The 23,811-nt window shown below is 35.1% G+C and overlaps 1 protein-coding gene across 1 annotated transcript in view; it reads left to right on the top strand.

The window, feature by feature from the left end:
* The first annotated feature begins 4,878 nt into the window (after positions 1–4,878).
* Positions 4,879–23,811, top strand: part of LOC145260262 (polyprenal reductase-like) — a 34,745-nt gene continuing 15,812 nt past the window's right edge. Inside the window, exons 1-2 of the mRNA XM_080118092.1 lie at positions 4,879–5,111; positions 20,256–20,392. Coding sequence (XP_079974218.1) covers positions 4,936–5,111; positions 20,256–20,392 — 313 coding nt within the window. The 5' untranslated portion in view covers positions 4,879–4,935. The remainder of the gene's footprint in view (positions 5,112–20,255; positions 20,393–23,811) is intronic.

Raw genomic sequence — 23,811 nt, 5'->3', positions numbered from 1 at the left:
ACAAAACTGTTTAAACGTTGTCTTAAGGAGAATTGCTTTCCATCACCCTCGAAAATCTCATCATCTGATCTTATCAAATCTGTTGCCAAGGCCGCTGGAAAAATGGTCGGATCCTTCTATCAATCCAGTAGATATCTCATTGCTGATGCAGTTCTCTATCTATATAAGAGTCAGGTACGTCCAAGGATGAAGTACTGTTGCCACATCTGGGCAGGAGCTGCTAGAAAGGACTTATCCTGCCTTGATAGAGTTCAAAATAGACTTCGTAGCCTCGCAGGAGATGTCCTTTTCTCTTCCCTGCAACCTCTATATCACAGAAGAGATGTTGCAAGTTTGTCTTTCTTTATCATTATTTTCATGGCAAGTGCTCGACTGAGCTTCAATCTATGGTCCTCCCTCGCCAAACTTTCACAAGATTCACTCGTCTAGCTGAAAACACTATCAATAATTCCCCTATGGCCTCGGGTTTTTATAAAAAAGATTAGGGGTAGGAAAGGATGCCACAGAGGCCACAACCAAAAATACATGAAATGAATAACGTTGGAAGTGTGTAGATTCTGACTCCATATAATTAAAGACAGACGAATATTGAAGGTTGAGAACCGACTTTATTTACTACCAATAATTTGTATTAGGAGAGGTGAAGTGTTCGTAGGATGGAATGTGATTTAACAAAGGAGATGAATGTTCATAAAATGTTTGTAGGTATGTATGAATTTACAAGGAATGAATGTTCGTAAAATGTTTCTAGGTATGTATGAATTGGCAAGGAAAGAATGTTCGTAAAATGTTTGTAGGTATGTATGAATTGACAAGAAATGAATGTTCGTAAAATGTAACTTATCTTTTGAATGATGGAGAGGGTTAGGGTAGGCCGGTGATCCTGCTGTCGGTGATGCGTGTCCTGGCTTGTAACTGGAAAGCGAGTGACTTTTTCATCAGCAGCTAGCAGCCCGGCATCTTCATCTTCTTTTTCCTCCTCTCTTCTTTGGTTTGTGTGAATTAGGCATTGTTTAGAATTGAAGGCGTTTGGCCCATAACATGAGAGCGTAGTCGGCTTCAGTTCACTGGTGCCTTATTTCTTTTTCTTCTTCATCTCTTTAGGTCAGGTGGGAGAATCTGTCCGTGCATTCACTGACGCAGCTGGGCGAATCTCCTCTCTTCTCTCTTTTTGGTTTCCTCAAATACCCTCGTTTTATAGTGGCAAACTGGCTCCCAGCGACTGTGATATTTGAGGTGTTTATTTTAGGCGCGGAGCTCTGCCATTGGTTGATAATTTTTTTGTGGTTATCTTATTTTTTTCTTCCCAAGCAGAAACAATATGTGGAGCCAATGCAAAAGACGATTTTTCATTTTGTCTCTCATGGTGGATGCGTTAACATCTGGTTCGCTGCTAATTCTCATCATGTTCCCACACCCCTCTGCCCACTCTTTATCTTTGCCTAAACCCAAACGTAGATTCCATGAACAAAGCTTCTTTCTTAGAAATGCACGCCTGTTGAACTATCTTTCGTTTTCCTGCTTTCCAGCTGACTACAATCTGATTGTCTTCAAGTCCAATGTAAACAAGTTTTTGATGAGCTGTGTATGAGCCTTTTTCAAGTCTAACACAAAAGCACACATTCACATTTCAAGCTATGTCATATACATACGCGCACACGTCCACACATGTACACATATTCCTGTTCGCGTGCATACACTCACATTCACGGTATATACATACACGCTAACGCACACATATGTACTCACACACGCGCATACGAACGCACACATAGACGACCTCACTTCCGCTTTCTGGGGAAATATACACATGTGCAAAACACCACCGGAAACGAGTATAAAACAAAGAGACAAGCTGTTTCTAACTCTTTTTAGAACCAACTCTCGACCAGAGAGGTTGGGCTAACCAGTCGCCTCCCTTTCAGAAGGCGCACGCTCGCGCGCGTCAACACCCCTGCGACTATGTATGGGGCACGAGCTAACAGACTGTATGTACACATTCCCACTCTTTCTCTCTCTATTTACTACTGGTCCCTGAGAACACCTTCGCGTAGCTGACTACTAACTGATGTCAACTCTCGTATCCTCTTCTTTGTCTACACGCTGGACTATCATTCTCAATTTCCACTACAACACTTATTTCTCTTCCCACGCGTGAACAAATGATAGTGACCCGAACTTGAGATGAAAACACATTTACTATTCTTGCTACAACACCAGTCCTGCAAGGAACATTGGTTACATACGTGCGGACATGAACACATGTTATTACTTCAAACATCCATTCTATCCATCAATTGAAGGGGTCTTTATTTCCATGGTCCGCAACATTGGATGGTGACCCCGTTATTTTAAAATGAAATGGATGAGGTTGAACGAAGCACTCATACACACACAGACTCTCTCTCTACAAAGATAAACTTTTCTTCTTCACCAGCTAACAGCGAGAGACGCACACAAAACTAACCACGTGTGGTACCCTTTTCTTTCACTTGTTTCTTTCACAAAACAAATTCCTGTTCATTTAATTCAATTTAACACGTCGTTTGTTTCTTCCTCGAGACAATTCATTTTCCCTCGGAATGCGCGAGGAGCACGCATTTCCTCCTATGCCAGAAGTCCACAACAAACTGGCGCCCAACTGACGCGAAAATGAACAAGCATGGCGACCCTGCCTTTTTGAAATTAATTGTTTTGAGCGAGACACGCGTTTTATTTAATAAAGAAAAAAACGAACTTTTCAACAAGAAAACTGCTACCAACAAGGACCTCAACGAACAACAATGACGAAACCCTCGTCAGACTCGGCAAAAAAAAAACGAACACGGAGCTGTCGACTTTCATACCGAAATTCGAGCTCGACAAACATTTTTTACGGTTTCCTGACATTACCCTGCAACAAACACGAGGAGCAAAACCACATAGGCCTATGCAATTCCCTCCCGCACAGCAGATGCAACAACAATTACAGGACATACCTATCAACACATAGTAAGAAGTTGAATCAACAATACGAGTTGAGATGCAGCATGCACGCTGATAAACTCAAAACTTGGAAGTTTCGTTGACAGCCAGCAACCACGAACGAATATACAACAAACGCCCGTACAGACAATGTACACACACTACCGCAGATGCACATGCAAAGACAACGGCAACCAAATTCATCGTTCAACAAGAACGAATGCGCAACTAGCGCCAGTCCAAACGATGCACACATTACCGCAGACTCACATGCGAAGATACCGTCAACTGGACACACACACGACGTCACCACGAAACAAAAAAATTTTCCTTCCAAACGAACAATTCACTTCTCTGTCCAAGCAACTCTTTGCACATGTTAGCACACAACAAAAAACCAAACAAACAAATGTCAGCCTAAAAAAAGAGTAAATGCTTTTTCCACGCGTAAGTAGATACTTTTTTTTACGAACACACTCCGTTTTTGACATTCCGTTCTTTTTGACGTTTTTCAAACAACCACACCAACAGCAAAAAAAAAAAAAAAAAACAGGACAAAAAAATCAACTGCTGAAAACATTACTCACAAAAAAAAATATATATATATACATAAATATATATACATTGCATGTATTTTTTTTTCCTAGGAAGGGGAGTATTGTATGAGCCTTTTTCAAGTCTCACACAAGAACACACATTCACATTTCAAGCTATGTCATATACATACGCGCACACAAACATACATGCCCACGTCCACACATGTACACATATTCACGTTTTCGTACATACACTCACATTCACGGTATATACACACACGCTAACGCACACCTATGTACTCACACACGCGCATACGAACGCACACATGGACGACCTCACTTCCGCTTTCTGGGGAAATATACACATGCGCAAAACACCACCGGAAACGAGTATAAAACAAAGAGACAAGCTGTTTCTAGTTCTTTTTAGAACCAACTCTTGACCAGAGAGGTTGGGCTAACCAGCCACCTCCCTTTCAGGAGGCGCATGCTCGCACGACTATGTATGGGGCACGAGCTAACAGACCGTATGTACACATTTACACTCTTTCTCTCTCTATCTACTACTGGTGCCTGAGAACACCTTCGCGTAGCTGACTACTAACTGATGTCAACTCTCGTATCCTCTTCTTTGTCTACACGCTGGACTATCATTCTCAATTTTCACTACAACACTTATTTATCTTCCCACGCGTGAACAAACGATAGTGACCCGAACTTGAGATGAAAACACATTTACTATTCTTGCTACAACACCAGTCCTGTAACGAACACTGGTTACATACGTGCGGACATGAACACATGTTATAACTAAAACGTTCATTCTTTCAACAGCAAATAAACGACGTTTATCTTATCCATCAATTGAGTCTTTGTTTCCTTCAATTCCATTCGTTTCATTATTCTTTTGTAACGGGATTGGGGTATTTATATATATCCTAGTCCCCTACAGCCGTTCCACTTAAGTTAACAAATTTACCGAATTTCCATTACTAACGATTACTATATTATTGTCCAATTGACTACTGTACACTCTTTAACCCTTATCCTCGGGTAGTCTCTGGGCCTTGATAAGTGGTGATGCCTATGTAAAAAATAAATAAATAAATAAATAAATAAAACTAAAACGATATTTGATTATTACTGAAAATCTTGCCACGAATAAAAAAACAAAACTTTCTCAGCGTGTTATATGACTTAGGTCAGCTGAAATAAGTTTGAAGTATTATCAGCTAAAGAAATATCTGCCGAATTCTTGTATTTCAATATTATGAACCCGACTTAGGACAGATACCCATACTAGTTTTTCATAAATTCAAAAAAAAAAAAAAAAAAAAAAAGATTGCAAGGGAGATAATCGCGTATGTTGACGAGTTGATTATCTCCCTTGACAGCATGTTCCTTGTTCGTTTTCTTTTCAAAAGACCAAAACATCATGTTGTCTGTGTTATCCATTACGTGGATTTTGATGACTTTGGCGATATTGTTTGGTTACGTTGCCTTGAATTGTATCAAAGACGAACAGAGTATCATCCACAAGCTTTACCAGTTTGGTAAAATCAAACAATACAAATATTTTTACCTCCGGTCACGCTATGACTTACCGAAAAAGTAAGTTAAGTTTTAACAAACAAAACCCGAAATATTGGTAAATTTGTTAGTTATTTTTGTTTATTTTGTCTTTTTTTTTTTTAGCAAGTCGGATGGAACTAGTTTAAGGATGGAAAATATTGAATAAAACATTTATTATTAATTTCTATTTTGATAATTTTTAACCGGCTTTTGTCTTTAACGTGGATTTTCCATTAGGCGGGTCTGGTTGTCTACGTTTCCAACGTCCCAATTTCTCTTTTAAAAAGTGGAAGGGGTTGATTTTTCTATTTTTAAAACATGAGAAAATAAATAAATTTGGTGCTTATGCACTTATGTTACCCTGCTTTTTTTTTTTTTTAAATAGTATTTCCAATTAAGTTGAAGTTTTAGGGATTGTTACTGTGTACACATAGATTCGAAAAAGTTGTCAAAAAAAAACAAATATGTAACAAATAAATGTTATCAAAGGCAAGATAAATTACTTTTCTACGAAACTGGATATATTTTTTGTGTTTTTATTCAATGTAACATGTTTATTCAACTCGAAAAACATGCAGTGTTTACTGATGTAATGGAAAATTCAAAATGGTGCCCGACTCTCTCTTTAACACGGTAAGTTTGGGAAAAGGTGTTATAAATAATAAACTAGATAAAATACTATTAAAAAGCCACTGAATATTTGTCAACTTATGTCACGGTAATATATATTGAGCGAATTTCTAACAGTATTTTGTCTAGTTTATTATTTATAACATCTTTTTCCCGAACTTACCGTGTTGGTAAATTTATACAAACACCGTGACAGCGAATTAACCCTAACCCTAACCCTGTCACGGTGTTTGTATAAAAATACCACCGTGTTAAAGGGCGCCATTTTGAATTTTCCAATACATCGGTAAACACTATGCTTTTCGAGCTGAATAAACATGTTACATTGAATAAAAACACGAAAATTATATCCAGTTTGGTAGAAAAGTAACTTATCTTACCTTTGATAACATTTATTTGTTATATATTTGTTTTTTGACAACTTTTTCGAACCCAAGTTTCACGATGTTTTTTTTTTTTTTTTTTTTGGTGCTTCCACTGCTTATGTATTTTTGGTATTTTTATTTTTGTGCTAATGCAGAGAGTGATCCGCGCTATTTTTTAAATCATATTTCCACGTTTAATTAAAGTTTTATGGTTTTTTTTTTTTGTTTTTTTTTATTCAATTGTAAGGTTGGTAAATATGAAGAATTACTCCAATACTCCACCCTCGAAAATTCCTTTAAAATTACCACTCTTATAGGTTTTCGGGGTCTCTGAAAATGAAAATAACGTTTAAAATTACGGCAAACGAGTAGTTTCCAAGATAAGAAGAAATGTTAGTTTAAAAAAATTGTGGGATCGCTTTTCTATTTAACGTAAAATGATCACCCACTTTGTGGCCACGATTTTTTTTTTTTTGGGGGGGGGTCTTTCTTTCCACCCTCGGAAAATCCTTTAAAATGACCACTAACGTTTAAAATTCCAGGAAACAAGTAGTTTCCAAGATATGAAGAAATGCATTCACTTTATGATCTTTGTTTTGTTTTTGGAGGGGGGAACTTACTGCTAGTTTGTTTTTCGTTCAATTATAGAACTTGCATAGTTTTTTTAACAGGTGCTTATGCAGTTTAATTAACCGTTTTAACATAAGTAACGTGCCGACATGAACCGAGCAGAAAAACTTTAATATTTTACAAAAATTCTGTTCGCATTTGGTGAGGGGAGGGGCGGTAAAAAAGTAGTGTTTTTTTAGAAATTTACCTGTAAAGTTCGAAGTTTAAAACGTTTTTTTTTTTTAAACCACGTTGTTTGTTTTTTCTTTTGTTTTTTTTTAATGAAACTTTGGTCCTTGCTCCTTTAATTGAAAAAAAGATTAGGGCTTGAATTACATTTTTCGAGTAGTTATAAGCTTGGAAAGACAGGGGGTCAAATAATTCACTCCTCCCATTTTGAAATGTCTATTAAAAAAGTAAATAATTAATTTACTCACCAAAGTGTTATATATCACAAATTGAAGAGAAAAGGTCAATAAATAATATATTCAAATTTAAAACAAAAAAAAGTAGTGTTTTTTTAGAAATTTACCTGTGAAGTCCGAAGTTTAAAACCTTTTTTTAAAAAAACCGCGTTGTTTGTTTTTGTTGTTTTTTTTATGAAACCTTGGTCCTTGCTCCTTTAATTGAAAAAAAAAAAATTAGGGCTTGAATTACATTTTTCGAGGAGTTATAAGCTTGGAAAGACGGGGTGGAATTATTCATATTTTTCACGAAATTTCTTACACACCTAAGAAATCACTGATCACTTTTTTTTTTCCATGTAAATTTAACTTAAAATGAGCACCCACCTTCTGGCCACCTAAGAGAGGGGGCATTTTTTGTGTATTCATTGGCTAAAAAAGTTTGTGTTTGATTGCTTTGAATAGTATTAACCCCTGAGACTATTTTCCATTTCACAGCCCAGCCTTTGTTTACGCTACTGCGCAAGCCTTTTCTAGTCTCACACAAAAACACGCATTCACATTTCAAGCTATATTACTTGTCATATACATACGCGCCCACAAACATACGCACCCACGTCCACACACGTACATATATTCACGTTCACGCACATACACTCACATTCACGTGTATACACACACGCTAACGTATGCACATGTACACACACAGATGGACGACGTCACTTCCCTTTCAAAGGAAATCCACACATGCGCAAAAGACCACCGGAAACAAGTATAAAAGCAAGAGACAAGCTGTTTCCACCCCTTTTTAGACCAACTTCCGAGCTGGTCGGTCTACGGACCGACAGCGTGCCTTTTCGGCAGGCATGCGCATACCTCACGCCACTTGCTACTATGTGGGACAAAAAGCCAACAGACCGTACGTACACTTTATACGCTTTCTATCTCCATGAACTGGATTGACATTCTCACTCTTTCTCTCTCTATCTACTACTTGTGCCAGAAAACACCACCGCGTAGCTGACTGCTAACATGGCACACAGTTTAACTGATGTCAACCCTCTACCCTTTTCTGTGTCTACACGCTGGACTATCATTCCCATTTTCCACTACATCACTCACTTCTCTTCCCACGCGCGAACAAACGATAGTGACCCGAACGTGAGATGAACACACATTTCCTTTTTCCTTCTATACTACCAATCCCGCAACAAACGATGGTTACACCCGCGCGGACATGAACACGTGTTACACCTAAAACATTCACTTTTTAACAGTAAATAAACGACACGTTTATCTATTCCAGCAATTGAGTCTTTGTTTCCTTCATTCCATTCGTTTCATTATTTTTCTTTTGTAACGAGATTAGGATTTATATATTCTAGTCTTCTACAAACGATGGTGACCCTGTTATTTTAAAATGAAATGGATGCGTTTAAACAGAACACTCATACACACAGACTTTCTCTCTCTACAGCAATATACTTTCCCTCTCACCAGTTAACAATGAGAGACACACGCCAAACTATAGACCTTCCTTCTCACCAGTTAACAGCGGGAGACGCACGCCAAACTAAACATGTGTAGTACCCTTTTCTTTCATTTGTTTCTTCACAAAATAAATCCTAGTTCGTTCAATTCAATTTAACACGTAGTTCGTCTCTTTCTCAATTCAATTCATTTTCCCTATTTTTCACCACCACCACCACCACAAATTGGTGACACCCGAACGCGAGAGGAACACGCATTTCCTTCTATACCCTAGACCGCTACACAACGCACGAGCATAAACGAAGGCTGTTACCTATGCACTCGCGTCTCAAACTGCCTTGTCACAGTGTAGTAGTGGCGAAAATTAAAAATTAGACTAAAAACAAGTAGTTTTCCAAATATTAAACTATACAATTGTATATGTTATCACAGGTGGCTATTTTGCACGCGCAAGCGCACATAGGGTCGACAAATTGCATGGTTTAATATTTGGAAAACTACTTGTTTTTTGTCTAATTTTAAATTTTCGCCAAACTACACTGTGACAAGGCAGTTTGGTGCGCAAGTGCACATTTAACAGCCTTTTTTATGCTCGTACGTAGCGTAAACGAAGGCTGGGCTGTGAAATGGAAAATAATACCAGAGTTCAGGGGTTAATACCATACAAAAGGTAAATTTGCGACGGAAACAGTTACCATATTCTTTTAAAGCACACCGAAAGCTACAAAAATTTTTTTTTTCTATACGAACGTGAGACTAGCCTTAAAGTAAAATAATACCGATTTTTCTTTATTTTTTAATCGCACCATGTCTTTATTGAAAGATGAAAACAAAAAAAGAAATCAAAAAAAACTTTTAGACAATAAACACTCCAAAAAACGCCCCCTCTCTCAGATGGCCAGGAAGTGGGTGCTCAATTTAAGTCAAATTTACATGGCAAAGTGATCACCCACTTTTCGAAAAAGTAATTTCTTCATATCATGAATACTTTTTTTGCGACGGAAACGGTTTGCAGATTAGTTTTTAGCACACTGAAATCTACAAAAAACATTTTGTTATATATGAACGTGAGACGGGCCTTAATGTAAAATTTTACCTTTTTTTTTTTTTTTTTTTTTTTTTTTTTTAATTAGATTGTTAGATGAAAGTACAGAATAGTTCCAAAACATCCTCCCCTACTCATGTTAATGGCTTTCTACATAATGTTATTTCAGTTACAGTAACACAAGTGTATAAGTACCAAAATTATCACAATTCTTTTAACCGACTTTTGCCGAATTAAAATTCAAACTTAAGGTAAAAATAAATAAAAAATATAGAAAAAACTGGTGCTTGTTAAGATAGTCGGTACTTGTACAGTTTAATGAAGACATTAAAAAATAAAAATATAGAAAAAAGGTTATATTGTACGTATCCGTTTTGGACTGAAGATCTCCGAAAAAAAAAATTGGTCATATATATCTAAAAATTACGAAAATTCGAGTAGAAAATTATTTGTAGTTAAAAGTAATTTTACGGTAAATTTGAGGAAATTTCCCTAGATGTAAACACCTTAGAGATTGCGAATACAAGGGACATACTTATCTCCCTTTTCGACACATTTTTTAAGACCATACCGATGAACTTCTTTTTTTTCTTTTTTTTTTTTTTTTATACTACAAATACAATAGCAGTTGTTGCAGTGTAGGTGGCAGAGAAGTAGATTTGTTTATCGCTGTGAGAAATTCCATATACAACCGCCCATCTTTCTTGTTTAGGCCGGCTACACAGTTCTAGTAGCTGGTCCATGATTGGTTAATTTTGAATGAGTCAAGTAAATTGTTTGGCGCCCTTTTTTGTATCTTGCGTTTATTTTGCAGTCTACAGAAAACTCGGGATAGACTCAACACAGCGGCTCTGTCTCGAGTGAGCCAAGACAATTCCTTCATGAACACCAAACAGTTGATGAACGAAGAACACATCTCTACAAGGAGAGACAACTTATATTACTGTATTTATCCTAATTGAGGATGACATTCAAGAACTGATCTGCATGTTTATTTTCCAAATATTGGATTTTATCTCATTTCATCTTGAGTCCCAAGGGGCTCACATTATGCCTAATTATAGGCGCCATCATTCCCGCCGAGTTTACCATGAACTTTCATGGATCCTTACGAGGAACAACAAACTAACATTCCGACAATAGGAATTCTAACAAAAGGCTCCATGCGTATGAGGCAAATCGGGCTACCGTTTTGAAAAAGGACAATACCAGAATCAAAGAACTTCCATTGCTGTTACTTGTGAATAAATTTTGAGTTTGAAAGTATGGCTTTTATTTGTGGAATTCATTTGCTTCTGCAGGGAGGAAATTGAGATGTGTGAGAAATTTTTTTCTCACATCGCACGCGTGTACAAACATGGCCGCCAGTGAAATACAGTGCATAATACAGGTCTTTATATCTTGAAAACTACTTGTCTCTGCAACATTTAAATGAGATTTTCTTATTCAGCGTAGTTGAAAACCTTTAAAAGTCGTCATTTTAAAGAAAGTTGTGGAGGTGGACCTAATGTAAAAAAAACAAAAAAATACCAAACTGACTGTCAAAGAAAGATAACAAAGAAAAATACTAAGTTCAGGTTAGTTTTACAATCCAAGATGTACGAAAAAAATTGTCAAAAAACAAATACATAACAAATAAATGTTATCAAAGGCAAGATAAGTTCCATTTTTTTTTTTTTTAACCCAACTTGATAAGTTTTTAATGTTTTCATTTTCGAAAAACAAGTAACATTGAATGCTGAAAACAAGAAAAAATGGTTGCATTCTAACATTAGTTTTAATTCATTTTTCCAAACTTTCCATATTTAACAGTTAGCTCGCCGCCAATTGTCTTTCACATATCGATAAACACTGTGTGATTTTTGAAGCGATTAAACGTTTTAAAATGAGTAAATTTTTTATAAATCATTTTTGTTACTGCATCTAAAATTGGAATGTAATATTTGAATTAGAAATCAGTGTCTGTTTTGGAAAGAGAATTGTAGATGCTGAAAATGTATACAGCTGTTAAAGCAATCTGGATTTGACAATCTTGATATTTTACTAAACTTAATATGGACATATGCACTAATGTTACGGACAAATAAAAAAATACAGATTATTTTTTAGGTACTCATGCACTTATTGAACCGCGTTATCTTTAAAATAGTATTTTTAAGTTAAAGTTTTATGATGTCTATTTTTGGTAAATTTTTACAACGTGCCCCAGCGTATTATAAACACCCCGACCTCCCCATGTTAAGAACGACTTTTGAGGTTGGGGGGGGGGGCATTCTGGAAGACGTTCTTCGTGTGTGTGTGTTTATACTATAAGAAATTTCTTTCCTACACACTCAATTTCCTCCCTGCAGAAGCAAATGAATTCCACAAACAAAAGCCATGCCTTTAAACTCAAAATTTATTCACAAATAACAGCAATGAAAGTTCTTTGGTTCTGGTATAGTCCTCCTTTCGCAAAACAGTGACCCGATTTGCTACCATACGCATGGAGCTTTTAGTATGAATTCCTATTGTTGGAATGTTAGTTCGTGGTTCCTTTGGAAGGATCCATGAAGATCATGGAGACCACAGCAGGAATGATGGCGCCTATAATAAGGCATAATGTGAGACCCTTAGGACTCAAGAGGAAATAAGATAAGATCCAATATTTGGATAATAACATGTCGAACAGTAGTAGAATATCCTCCTTAGGTTCAGCAAAATAAGTTGTGTCCTTCATTCACCGACTGTTTGGTGTCCATGAAGGAATTGTCTTGGATCCCTAGTGAGAGAACTCCTGGTTTGAGTCTATCCCGTTCCATGTTTTTTCTTAGACTAAAAAATAAACGCATGAATACAAAAAAGGCGCCAAGTCAAATCACCTGACACATTCAAATTTAAACCAATCACAGACCGGCTACTGGAGCTGTTTGGCCAGCCTAAAAAAAGGATGGCGGTTGTATATGGAATTTCTCACAATACTATGCTGGGGCAGGTTGTAAAAAAATACCCTTTTTTTATTAACTTGTTAGGTGAATGTACAGAATAGTTACAAAACACCATCCTCTCCCATGTTAAGAATGGCTTTCTAAATATTATTTCAGCACGGTTCAATAAGTTCATAAGTACCATTTTTTTATTTATTCTAATTCATGTTTATAGTGGCTATTTTAATCTTGTTTAATGTCATTTTTCATAATCTTAATGATCCAAGCTAAGATGTGGTAAAATTTATAAATACAAATAGTTGTGTTATGCGAACTTGGTTATTATGTAATGCGAATGTAGTATGTCAAGTTTTAGTGAAAACAAAAGTAAATTTAGGTGAAGTGGATTAATTTAAACGGATAAATAATGCTGGTCTTAAAATTAGCTCCATAGTTTAAACTTAGTGTTAACTGAAGTTATTATATTACAATGTGGAAATGTACAAAATAGTGATATATTCTTCTTTTAGCATAAGTTTGTAGGGGTGCAGAAGTTTAAGTAAAATTAAATTTCTTTGCCCCAAACGAAATAATAAAAAAAGGAACGAAGCAAAACGACTACTCCTTCTGATTTAAATGCACCGCATTTATTTTTTCACAAAAACAAGGTGAATAAACAAAAGGTCCGATCGGTGAAAGTTCTTTTGAAGTCATTATGATTAAAATGTTAGATGAAAGTCCTCCATGGAATTAATGAGTTTAGAAGGTTAAAGTCCTGTGTGAAAATAATGAGATTATTTTAAAGTTTGTGTTTATCTGGTGAAGTTTGCCTTACTTAAAAAGTCCCACGAGGAAAATCCATAAGGAAAGTGATTTGTTGTTATTAATTTAGAAAATGTGCGGAATGAATGCGTGTGTGCATAAGTGATTTTTGAGTGTCCTTGTTGCATGCGGATCATAGTGTTGGCAGTGACAATATTGTGAACGCGGGAGGCATGTTCTCGTTGTGTCGTCGAAGTGAGAAGAAAGGAAAAAAACTGAACTCTCTCTGTAGAAAACTTTTTGATGTGTTTTATACATTTTTGGTCGGCTCCAGAACACTATTGCTCCTGCTGATATTTTGGCTTTTGGAAAAGCATTAAAAAGACAATTTTCTTAATTTTCTCATTGGTTACTTGTGTCACATGATGCTGTCTTCAACTACGTCTGCCAAAAATATGTTCATTTTACTTTTGTTGTTTTGAGAAAAGTGTGTGGGCGTATTTGAAATTGTGCCGTTGCTAACAAAACCTATTTTTTTGTGCAAAATGCGCGGGGAAAATTGAAATGAATAAAGGTTTGTTTATTCGCGAGCGAGCATGTGTGTGTGAGTGACTAAGCAGTTTCAAAAATTCAGTATCAACAAAGTTTTTATGTACGATCGTTTGTGAGATAAAGGGTGTTTACGTTAATACTTATAATAATATTATAAGTATTAACATTTGGGGGGGGGTTCTTACCAAAATACGTTTTATAGCGTAACAAATCTATTGGTTCTCCTTGACTTTTTGTCTCCCAATTTTTCATCTGCAGTATTTCAATCATGTGATTACGGTTCCAGTTGAGCATTGTCTGAAGATGGCGGTTTCAATTCTACCCAAAGTCGGCCAGAGGATTAGTTGGCAAAAACGTGGTGAGACAACAACAATTAGGGAAGGCAGTAATTACTGAGGATACAGTTAAGAGACTCTGCATCCCTATCTTGTTACGGTTTACCATCTGACGAAGGCCAGAGGAATAGTTGGCTGAAACGTTGTGAAACAATAACTAGAAGATGAGGATAATTTGCAAATATTAGGTTGTCCGGAAAATAATGGCCATTTCAGGAAGTCAGTTCTGAAATTGGATTTTATCATAGGATTTTTATTATATTTCAGGTAAACATCAACGTGATTATTGATTTATATGTGCTCTTTAATAATTTCTTACTTTTTTCTTTCAGAAAACGTTTTATGAGCGAATGAGCCCATAATTTGGAATATGAGAAAAGAAGACTTACGATTACTTTTCCTGCATGAGTTTAAGCTTGGTAACAATGCTTCTCAAACAACTGCAAATATCAATAGGGCATGGGGAGAAGGCATCACAAGTGATAGAACAGTACGAAGGTGGTTTCAAAAATTTCGTAGTGGTGATGAGATCCTTAAAGATGAAGAAGGCAGAGGACGGCCATCTAATCTTGACAATGAAAATTTGAGAGCCATTGTTGAGCAAAACCCACGGCAATGTCTCGGGAACATGGTGTCAGCAGTTCAACAGTGTCGAACCATCTGAAGCAAATTTGCAAGGTGAAAAAGCTCGACAAATGGGTCCCACATGAGCTCAATGAAAATCAACAAGCTCGACGTTTTGAAGTGTGTCGGATGCTCTTTTTGCGAAACATTAATGATCCATTTCTTGACTGAATAGTCACCTGCGATAATCAGAAACGATCAGGTCAATGACTTGATTGTGATGAACCACCCAAACATTTTCCAAAGTCAAAGTTTCACCAACAGAAGATTATGCTGACTGTTTGGTGGTGTACAATTGGTGTTATTCATTACAGCTTTCTGGATGCTAATCAGAGCATCACGGCAGAGGTTTACTGCAATCAACTTGAAGAAATGCATCATCATTTACAAAAATTGAGACCTGCATTAGTGAATAGGCGTGGTCTAATCCTGCTCCACGATAATGCGCGGCCTCATGTTGCGAGAATGACACTGCAGAAACTCACAGACTTGGGATACGAAACTATACCACATCCTCCTTATTCTCCAGATCTTTCTCCCACGGAATGCCATTTTTTCAAGCATTTAGCCGCTTTTTTAAGCAACAAAAATTTCAGATCTAATGCAGAGGTTGAATCTTTTTTCAAAGATTTCTTAGCATATAAGGCAAAGAATTTTTATCAACGAGGCATAAACGATCTAGTTGATAGATGGCAAAAATGCATGGTTGCTCAAGGATCATACTTTGACTAATTTAAATGTCTAGTGTCACCTATTTGATTAATAAATCTTTTTTTCTCTAAAATTGGCCATTATTTTCCGGACAACCTAATATATAAATTACTCATATAGTGATGAGGGACAGCAAAATGGGGTTGCATGTTCATATTATGTCGGGTTCACCAAAATATAGAGAAGAAATGTCTTTTCAGAACGTGAAATACAGGATGGAAAAAAATCAGATTTGCACAATTTTCTTATTTCAATTCAAGCTAGGCTGAAAAGCTGCTGAAACAGTTTGCAATATTAACAAAGTGTTTGGCCCAGGAGCCACTACTGAATGCACAGCACAATGGTGGTCTAAGAAATTTCATGGCAGTGATGAGAGAAGCTGATGAGTGTAGTGGTCGGCGTCAAATGTTGACAATGATCAATTAACAGCGTTAGTCGAAGCCAATCCACGTACGACTGTTCAAGAACTTGTTCTGAATTAGACGTAACCCATATGACAATTTTCAACCACTTGAGAGAGATTGGAAAGACAAAAAAATTGAATTGAACAACAACCAAAAGAAATGCCGTTCCTTATGAAGTGTCATCTTCCTTTCTTTTACGCAACAAGAACAACCTCTTTCTCAACCGGGTTGTGACTTATGATGAAAAGGGGTTCTTTATGACAACTGGCAATGCTCAGCTCAGTGGTTAGATGTCGACAAAGCTCCACAACACTTCCCAAAACTTGAGTTGCACCAAAAGAAGGTCATGCTGACTGCTTGGTGGTCTGCGACCAGTCTCATCCATTATAGTATTTAGAATGCAGGCAAAACCATTTTGGCAGAGAAGTATTCTCAGCAAATGGATGAAATGCATCAGAAATTTTGACAACAGCACCCAGCATTAGTCAACAAAAAAGGCACAATTCTCTTCCATGACAATACCTGACCGCACATTGCTAAACCGACCCTGCAAAAGTTGAACGAATTTGGCTACGAAACTCTGCCTCATCCGTCATACTTTCCAGACTGCTCACCATTTTTTCAAGCATCTCGACAACTTTCTGCATGAGAAATGCTTCAAAAACTTAACCGATATCAAAAACGCCTTCAGTGACTTCATCGCCATCAGAACACAAAATTTTTCTGTCACTAGCATAAATAATCATAAAAAATAATAATCATAAAAAATAATAAATAACCATAAAAATTATAGAGCACAAGATTTTTACCTTATCGGCATAAATACACTTGTTTTGCATTGACAAAAGTGTGTTGATTCTGATGATGATGTCAGTCAATAATGTTTTGTTTGAGAACTTTCTTGTCAATGTAATATATTAATTTAGTTCAAGTTTGTTAAAAAGAAATAAAATATATTATTTCTCAAAACAAGGGTAAAACAACTAACCTTAAGGTAACAATCATGACTATAAAATAGAACCATACATAAAAATGGGTCTCTAATTAAGAGACTATTCCAAAATCTATCGACTGGAATGACAAAGTTAAATTTATCACCCAAACAATAGCAACAAATTATCGGAAGAAACGAGAGAACAATCTTACTTGACATGAAAAACCTGAAAAGCCAGAAACATGCAAACATACAAAATGTCTTTAAAATTGTTTCTTCTTTCAGTTTTTCTTTTTCAGAGATATTCTCTCAATTTTCTGGAACCAATGTTCTTTCTTTTAAATAAAAATGTCCTTCTACAAAGAGGAGTTCTTTCTCTGACCAGTTCAGTATAAAATATTTTCCAAGACTGTCTCTTCTTTGAAGTTCCTTGAATAAAGAGGGAATTTCATTTCCTGGAGACTGCATGGGGACAGCCAGTAACCTGCTTTTCTTCATCTTGTCTGTCTGGTTGGCGAATTTAAATTCTTTCTCTTACAGAAAAAATCCCCCTTCCCCCAACATAATCTGTTTCTTCCACTGGTCTTCTTGAGACTAATAATTTCCCAGTTTTGCCTTTTTGCCTTGTAATTAACGGGGAATGAAATTATGTTGAAAGTTTAGTAACAATGGAGTTTTCTGTATATTTAATATCAAAATTTATAGGATGTCCTCAACCTTTGGCTACACTCAATCTGAACAAAACGAGCAAGGGCGGTGACAGGCTGATAGTATCTCCCACACAGAACAAGAAGTGGGAGGAAGACGGCAAGCAGTGCAGGCCTCCGACCCCACATAAGCAAAAAGGGTTGAACCCCCACCTTCCTCCTGGCAGTTGCCCTAACAGGTATTACCACTCTAAGCCAAATTGGACCTGGTAACTGAGGGGGGCAACTCCACATTCCCCATACCCTCCAAATCGGACCTCACCATTAGATGTTTTTAAGGTCATACCCATGATCATATGCTGTACAAGATTGCTGAGTTTGAGTCGGAGTTTTAATCTTTGAAGAATTAACAGAGAATCTGAGTATTGGAAGATTTTAAGGAGTCAAGTTGGAATTTTTAGAATCCAAGAGTCAGTCAGATCTTATCTCTTCCAATTTTGTAACTCTTGTGTTACATACTTTTTTTCTTAAATGCTGGCCACAATTTGTTAAAGTAATGATAGGATTCTACAATCAAATTCTTTGCATGCCATTTTGGTACTATTAACTGTCATCCTTTACTCTCTGAAACTGCATTGACCAGAAGTGATGTCTGTATTCTATGTCAACTAGACAACATGTGAAATGGTAGCCCTTTGTTTAAATCTATTTTGAAATATACTTAAAAGTTCTCAATAGAAGGAAAATAACTCTTAACTATTCCTTGTGAAGTTTATATCTGAGTACTGATACTTATTTCAGTATCTCATTTTATAAATGTTTATAAACATTAAATGATTTTTATACATATCATTTCGAAAAAGTATATTTCCTTCAAAATGTCAACTTTAGATCATAACTCAAATAATTTGTACATTATTGATTTTAATGCAAATCATATTAAAGGACACATTCTTTGCAAGTGTGCTGTCAAGTTCCATCACCATCTGTCTAAAATTAAAAGTTTTGTAAACTTTTAAATGAAAAAGCAAACATTTTATTTTATCATCTTTTTGATAATACCTTATATGACATTGACTAAAGATTTAGAAAGTGTTTAACAGGATTTTAAGAGTTAACGAAATAAACAAATAATTCTTATGGTTGAAAAAAAAGGAAAATCAACTCATCATATTTGGTTTAATGTCTATTTCGCAAGTTTACATGTGTTGAAAATCTTTTGGAAATTCGCTGCAAAACTAATCATGAGATGATTCCAATATTTTTTCCGATTCTGATACAATGACGGATTCCGATACAATTATCAATTCTTTGTTTCTTTTATGATTTAAAAATATTTAGGTATAGAGTTGTTCTCTTAAGTTTTTTACTTTTTAAAAAATTTTTGGACAACTGTAAAATCTCATGTAATATGTGCATATATTTTTGCAAATTTAAAAAAATGCATTTCTTAGCGGGATAATCTATAGATTTTAGTTTTGCTGATAATAGAAAATCAATCGATATCATTTTATCATTAGCAATGGAAAATTAAGTTTTAAACAAAAGCAAATAAAAATGAATTATTTTAGTATTATCAAAAAAAAAAATAGACACAGATTTTCTGATACCTCAAAGCGTTCAATTTTTTTTTTTTTACAGTTCCCAAATCTGTTTCTGATTAATCCTTTGAATACTTAAATCCAACCTAATCACTTCTTCCCTTGTCTTCTTTGATCTTCTCCTTTGAACTGACTGTGCATCTCTTATTCATTCCTTCAGTATGGCCGCATCATCAAAGTAAACGCTTCTGCACACACGTTGCTATACTGTGCAGATTTACATTTTCTCTGAGGTCATCAAATCTAATCCCAAGATTCACATTACACATCCATTGTACCATTCTCATGTCATTTCTATCCATGCAATGCATGTCCTCAACATTTACTGGCAAGATTTCAATTCTCTACATCAATATATTGTGTACACAAGTCTAAAAGACTTTTGCCTTGGTCGATTATGGTAATGCTCTGCTGGTTAGTAATGATAAAAATGAAAACGAAACTCTTTATTTTTAATCACATCACAGAAAAGGACACAGTCTACAACTACGTGTTGACCCTCTTTCCTTTATTCAGTTATTTTCTTTTTCACAACAAAATAGGCATATTTCCAATTGGAATGTAAGAGGCTATTACTTGTGATTGTGTCTAGCATTTAAACTTCTGCAGTGTAGTACCATCAGGGAAGCAGGAAACAGAGAGGAAATTCCAAAGTCTAGCATTCGAAAAGAAGACACTATTAAAGTAAGTTATCTAGCATCTAGGAACTTAGCAGTGAGGAGGTGGGATTTTGCTGCTTGTCATGTTAGTTGGGTGGGGGGTATTTACATTGAGGGGGCACAAGTGCTATGAGTTTATCAGAGCATATTCAATTAAGTACTTGTAAAATAAGTAGTGGGATGCAACATTGTGGGGATGGGATAAAGGTTGGAGCTTGGCCGATAATGCAAGACTCATTAGATTTGAGATTCCTATTTGGATCCTATCTAAGTGTGAGAGGTTAGTGGTAGATGCACCACCCCAGATGTGGCAACAATACTCCATGAGTAAAATTATCCTTTTGGTCTCCCACAGTTTTATAATAGAACTGATGTTTTTTTAAAAAAAAAAAGAAAGAAAAAAGCTGAATTGAATTTGAAACTCCGTGGCACTTTAAAATTCTCAGTTGCAAATTATCAAAAAATATGCCATCTTTTTTTCTAAAGTTATTTTATTTATTTCAGATTTTTTAACCACTTCTACTTGATTGGGATGCATTTTGGTGGCATGTTTCTTTCCCTGATATTATCATCGAGTTTGATTGCAGAATACCTGAATGACAATCCAATATTCCATGCAATTGGTTGTTCCTCTTCAAATGGTAATTTTTCAATTTTAATGTTTTTGATGCCTTTTGAATTTTTATTTTTAATTCTGTTATTTTGAAAAGACCAAAGAATCCCTTTATTGGGGGCTAACACTTGATTTTGTGATGAGTTAAATTTATATCCAAGGAATCTTTTAAGGATAAATGTTGTCCCTTTGAGGCTTGCTATCTGTACTTCCGTACAGGTAGGTATCAAAGTACTGTGATAGACTTTATTTTTTCGTTAGATCAGTTGCCCCACAACTACTAAGATATTTTGTTCTGCCATGATAATGTTTCTTTCTTTCAGGAACCATTTTAATTTTGAACATTATGGAAGTACGCATGATATATAATGCTTATTGATGCAGACTGTTCAACTGGCATTCTATTTTAAACCAATCAAATCTTTTTTTTTTTTTTTTTTCATTTTTCATCTTTGTGTCTTGTGCTAAAGTTAGACGTTTTGTGACTTCCAACTTCTCCTGTCTGTTCCTATTTTGTCGCTTACTACAATCAGGTTGTCATCAACATCATCAACTGATCTTTTCCATGTCTTAAGCAGTTTACTGCAATCAACATCATGTGAAACGCGCACGTTATAGCTGTGGTTTTTTAATTTCCTGTTTTGTGTAAGAGAACTACAAATTGCATAAATTATGTTTAAAAGATGATTTTTTTTTTCAATGCACATATGCAGCTGTAAAAATTACAATCAATCCAAGGACAAAAATGTACATCAAAATAAAAAGGTACAATATTTTATAAAATAAAGAATACAAACAAAATAATACATAGGCAATAGACATGATAGCAACAGCAGATGTGAGATAAAAGATGTTTCTTCGAGATCATCACATGCAATGAGCAATGTGACTGTCAAAATATATAAGTAAAATGTCATGAAATATCGAATATATTCCTATTTAAAAAAAAAAAAAGACGAAAAGCCATAAGTTAATTTATATTTAAATCTTGCATTTAATCTAAATATGTATAAAAGCTTCTTATCTCGTTGGCACTTTTAGGACCTAAAGAAAAATTGCTCCTACATTTAACTAACTGACTGACCAAACAAATAGAATGACCTGTTCTCCTCAAAGTTTAAGCTCAAAAGAGCTTGGCATCCCTTCCATGATATCGCTTCACCTACAAGAACTGGCTGAATCACCATTGGGGATGTAGGGACACTATGATATTTTACTTTTCTAACTACGTGAAGCATGAATAAGTAATTATCTGTTCTATTTCTGTGTTATTCTAATTATCTATAGATTTTAGTTTTACTGATAATATGAAATCAATAGATATCATTTTATCATTAGCAATAGAAAATTAAGTTTTAAACAAACGCAAAAATTAAAAAAAAAAAAAAAAAAAAGAATCATTTAAACATTATCAAAAACTGGGCACAGATTTTCTGATATAGATTCTAATACCCCAAAGCTTTCAATTTTATTTTTTTCCAATTCCTATTCCCAAATCTGATTAATCATTTGAATAATATTCCAAACTAACATGTCTCTGGTCTAGTTTTAGAACAATCGTTTTTCTACCTTTTTGACCTTATACTTAGATCTATTTTATGGTGACAGATTTAGGCTTTGATATTTCAACATTGATTTGTAAAGGACTAAAGTACCAAAACCTATCTATCCTATAAAATAAAAAAATAAAAATTCAGCAGCAGCCATAGGAACAGTTCAGATTACTGATGGTAGATGACATAACCATACCAGTTAAGACATTGTTGTGCGACACAATTTTTAACGAAAGACTTTACAATACAATTTTCTCCATTTTTATGCTCTACAACCAGGATTGTTTTATTGTCGACCAGGTCTTGCAACCATACAAGACTATAGATCAAACACATGTTGTACACTGCCTCTCTAGAATAAGATGGGATTCTTATGTTTTGTAAAATTGTGAAAAGCTGCTTGAAGATTTTTATATGCGATATTCATATACGTAGTAATAATGCTTTGGAGAAGATATTAATCTCCTCTCACCTTTCAACTACAGGTAAAATAGCAGTAGGAATTTGTCTGCAATTGGAGTTGTGCTCAGCTAGAAAATAACTTAATTTATATTTAAAGTAAAGCATTATCATTAGATAATCAATAAAAGGTTGATATGGCGTAAAGTTAATTAGCCAAACCATCAGAATAAGTTATAACGAATATGAATCTAATAGATTATTAAAGACCTGATAATTAAAACTAACAGGCTTCTCAGTTAAACTCATTACTTGAAATCATTGAAACGAAACTAATTGATAAAAGAAAAAGAAGACAAAATTCTCTTTTCTTTTGTTCTGTTTTGAATAATAATAATCCCACCCGTCCAGCGCAGCCGCAGCTGAGATTGAACTCACTACATGAGTTTGTAGTGTAATTCAAATCTTGCCGGTAGCTGAATACTTGATGCTTTTCCAGGGCTATCAGGAGTATTTTTTATCGTAATGCCATCGCTAGATGGGATGCCTACCACAGCTTAAGCGAGTCTCATCTACCCTCGAGAAAAGGATAGACCACGCCAGTTTCTCAACCTGGTATTTTATCTCACGGTACATACAGCACCTCGCCTTTCTAATTGGTTATCCATCTGGTACTGGCCAGGCTCGACATTGCTTAACTTTGGTGATCTAATGAGAACCCGTGTGTCAATGTAACTGTGTCGTACATAAAATAATAATAATAATAATAATAATAATAATAATAATAAAGGAATATTGTTGTGTCTATTATTAAGAGTGAAATAAATTCTTCTTGAAACTCGAGCAAGAAAGAAGGCAAGCATCAATTTTAAATCATTTTTTTTTTACATTACAATTGAAAAGTTCATTCTCTTGTTACCAGTATAATTCAGGAAAGATAACTTGAATACGATTAAAGGAACATGGTTCTTTATATACTGAGCTGACAGTATGTTGATAAATACTAATGTAAACATTTTATTTAAAAATATGTTGTAATACAATGTAATTTTATTCATTGATTAATTGAGCTGAATTGATTATTGAATAATTATGAAATCGATGATCAACATATTGCCAAAATGTTAGAGATCAAAGTCAATGACCAACTGAAAACAAAAATAGGAATGGACTAAGTAGCATTCTTCCAATCCAACCTCCTCTAAGGAACAAAAGCACAAAGTACATTTCATTTCAAAGTTCCTCAACCAAGATTTAACATTAGTCAAACAAGAACGACATAAGTTTTCATTATTATTACACACCAGTGTTTCAATAAATATTTGTTATTGCTTATCAAGTTTTTCTTGAAGACTTGGAATATAAAACGTTTTTAAATAATCACCTAAAAATAAAAATCAATAAGGAGGATAATTCATTGTAAATTTAAGAATATATTAGGAGTTGTCTACTTTACAACTAAAATTTTATTTCTTTTTCTGTACAAGTTTAAAAA

Source organism: Euprymna scolopes, chromosome 3 (genome assembly GCF_053919585.1).
Source record: "Euprymna scolopes isolate OS-2025 chromosome 3, ASM5391958v1, whole genome shotgun sequence".
Taxonomy (NCBI): Eukaryota; Metazoa; Mollusca; class Cephalopoda; order Sepiida; family Sepiolidae; genus Euprymna; species Euprymna scolopes.
The sequence above is the reverse complement of the archived record's forward strand: the minus strand, read 5'-3'. Positions and strand labels throughout refer to the sequence as shown.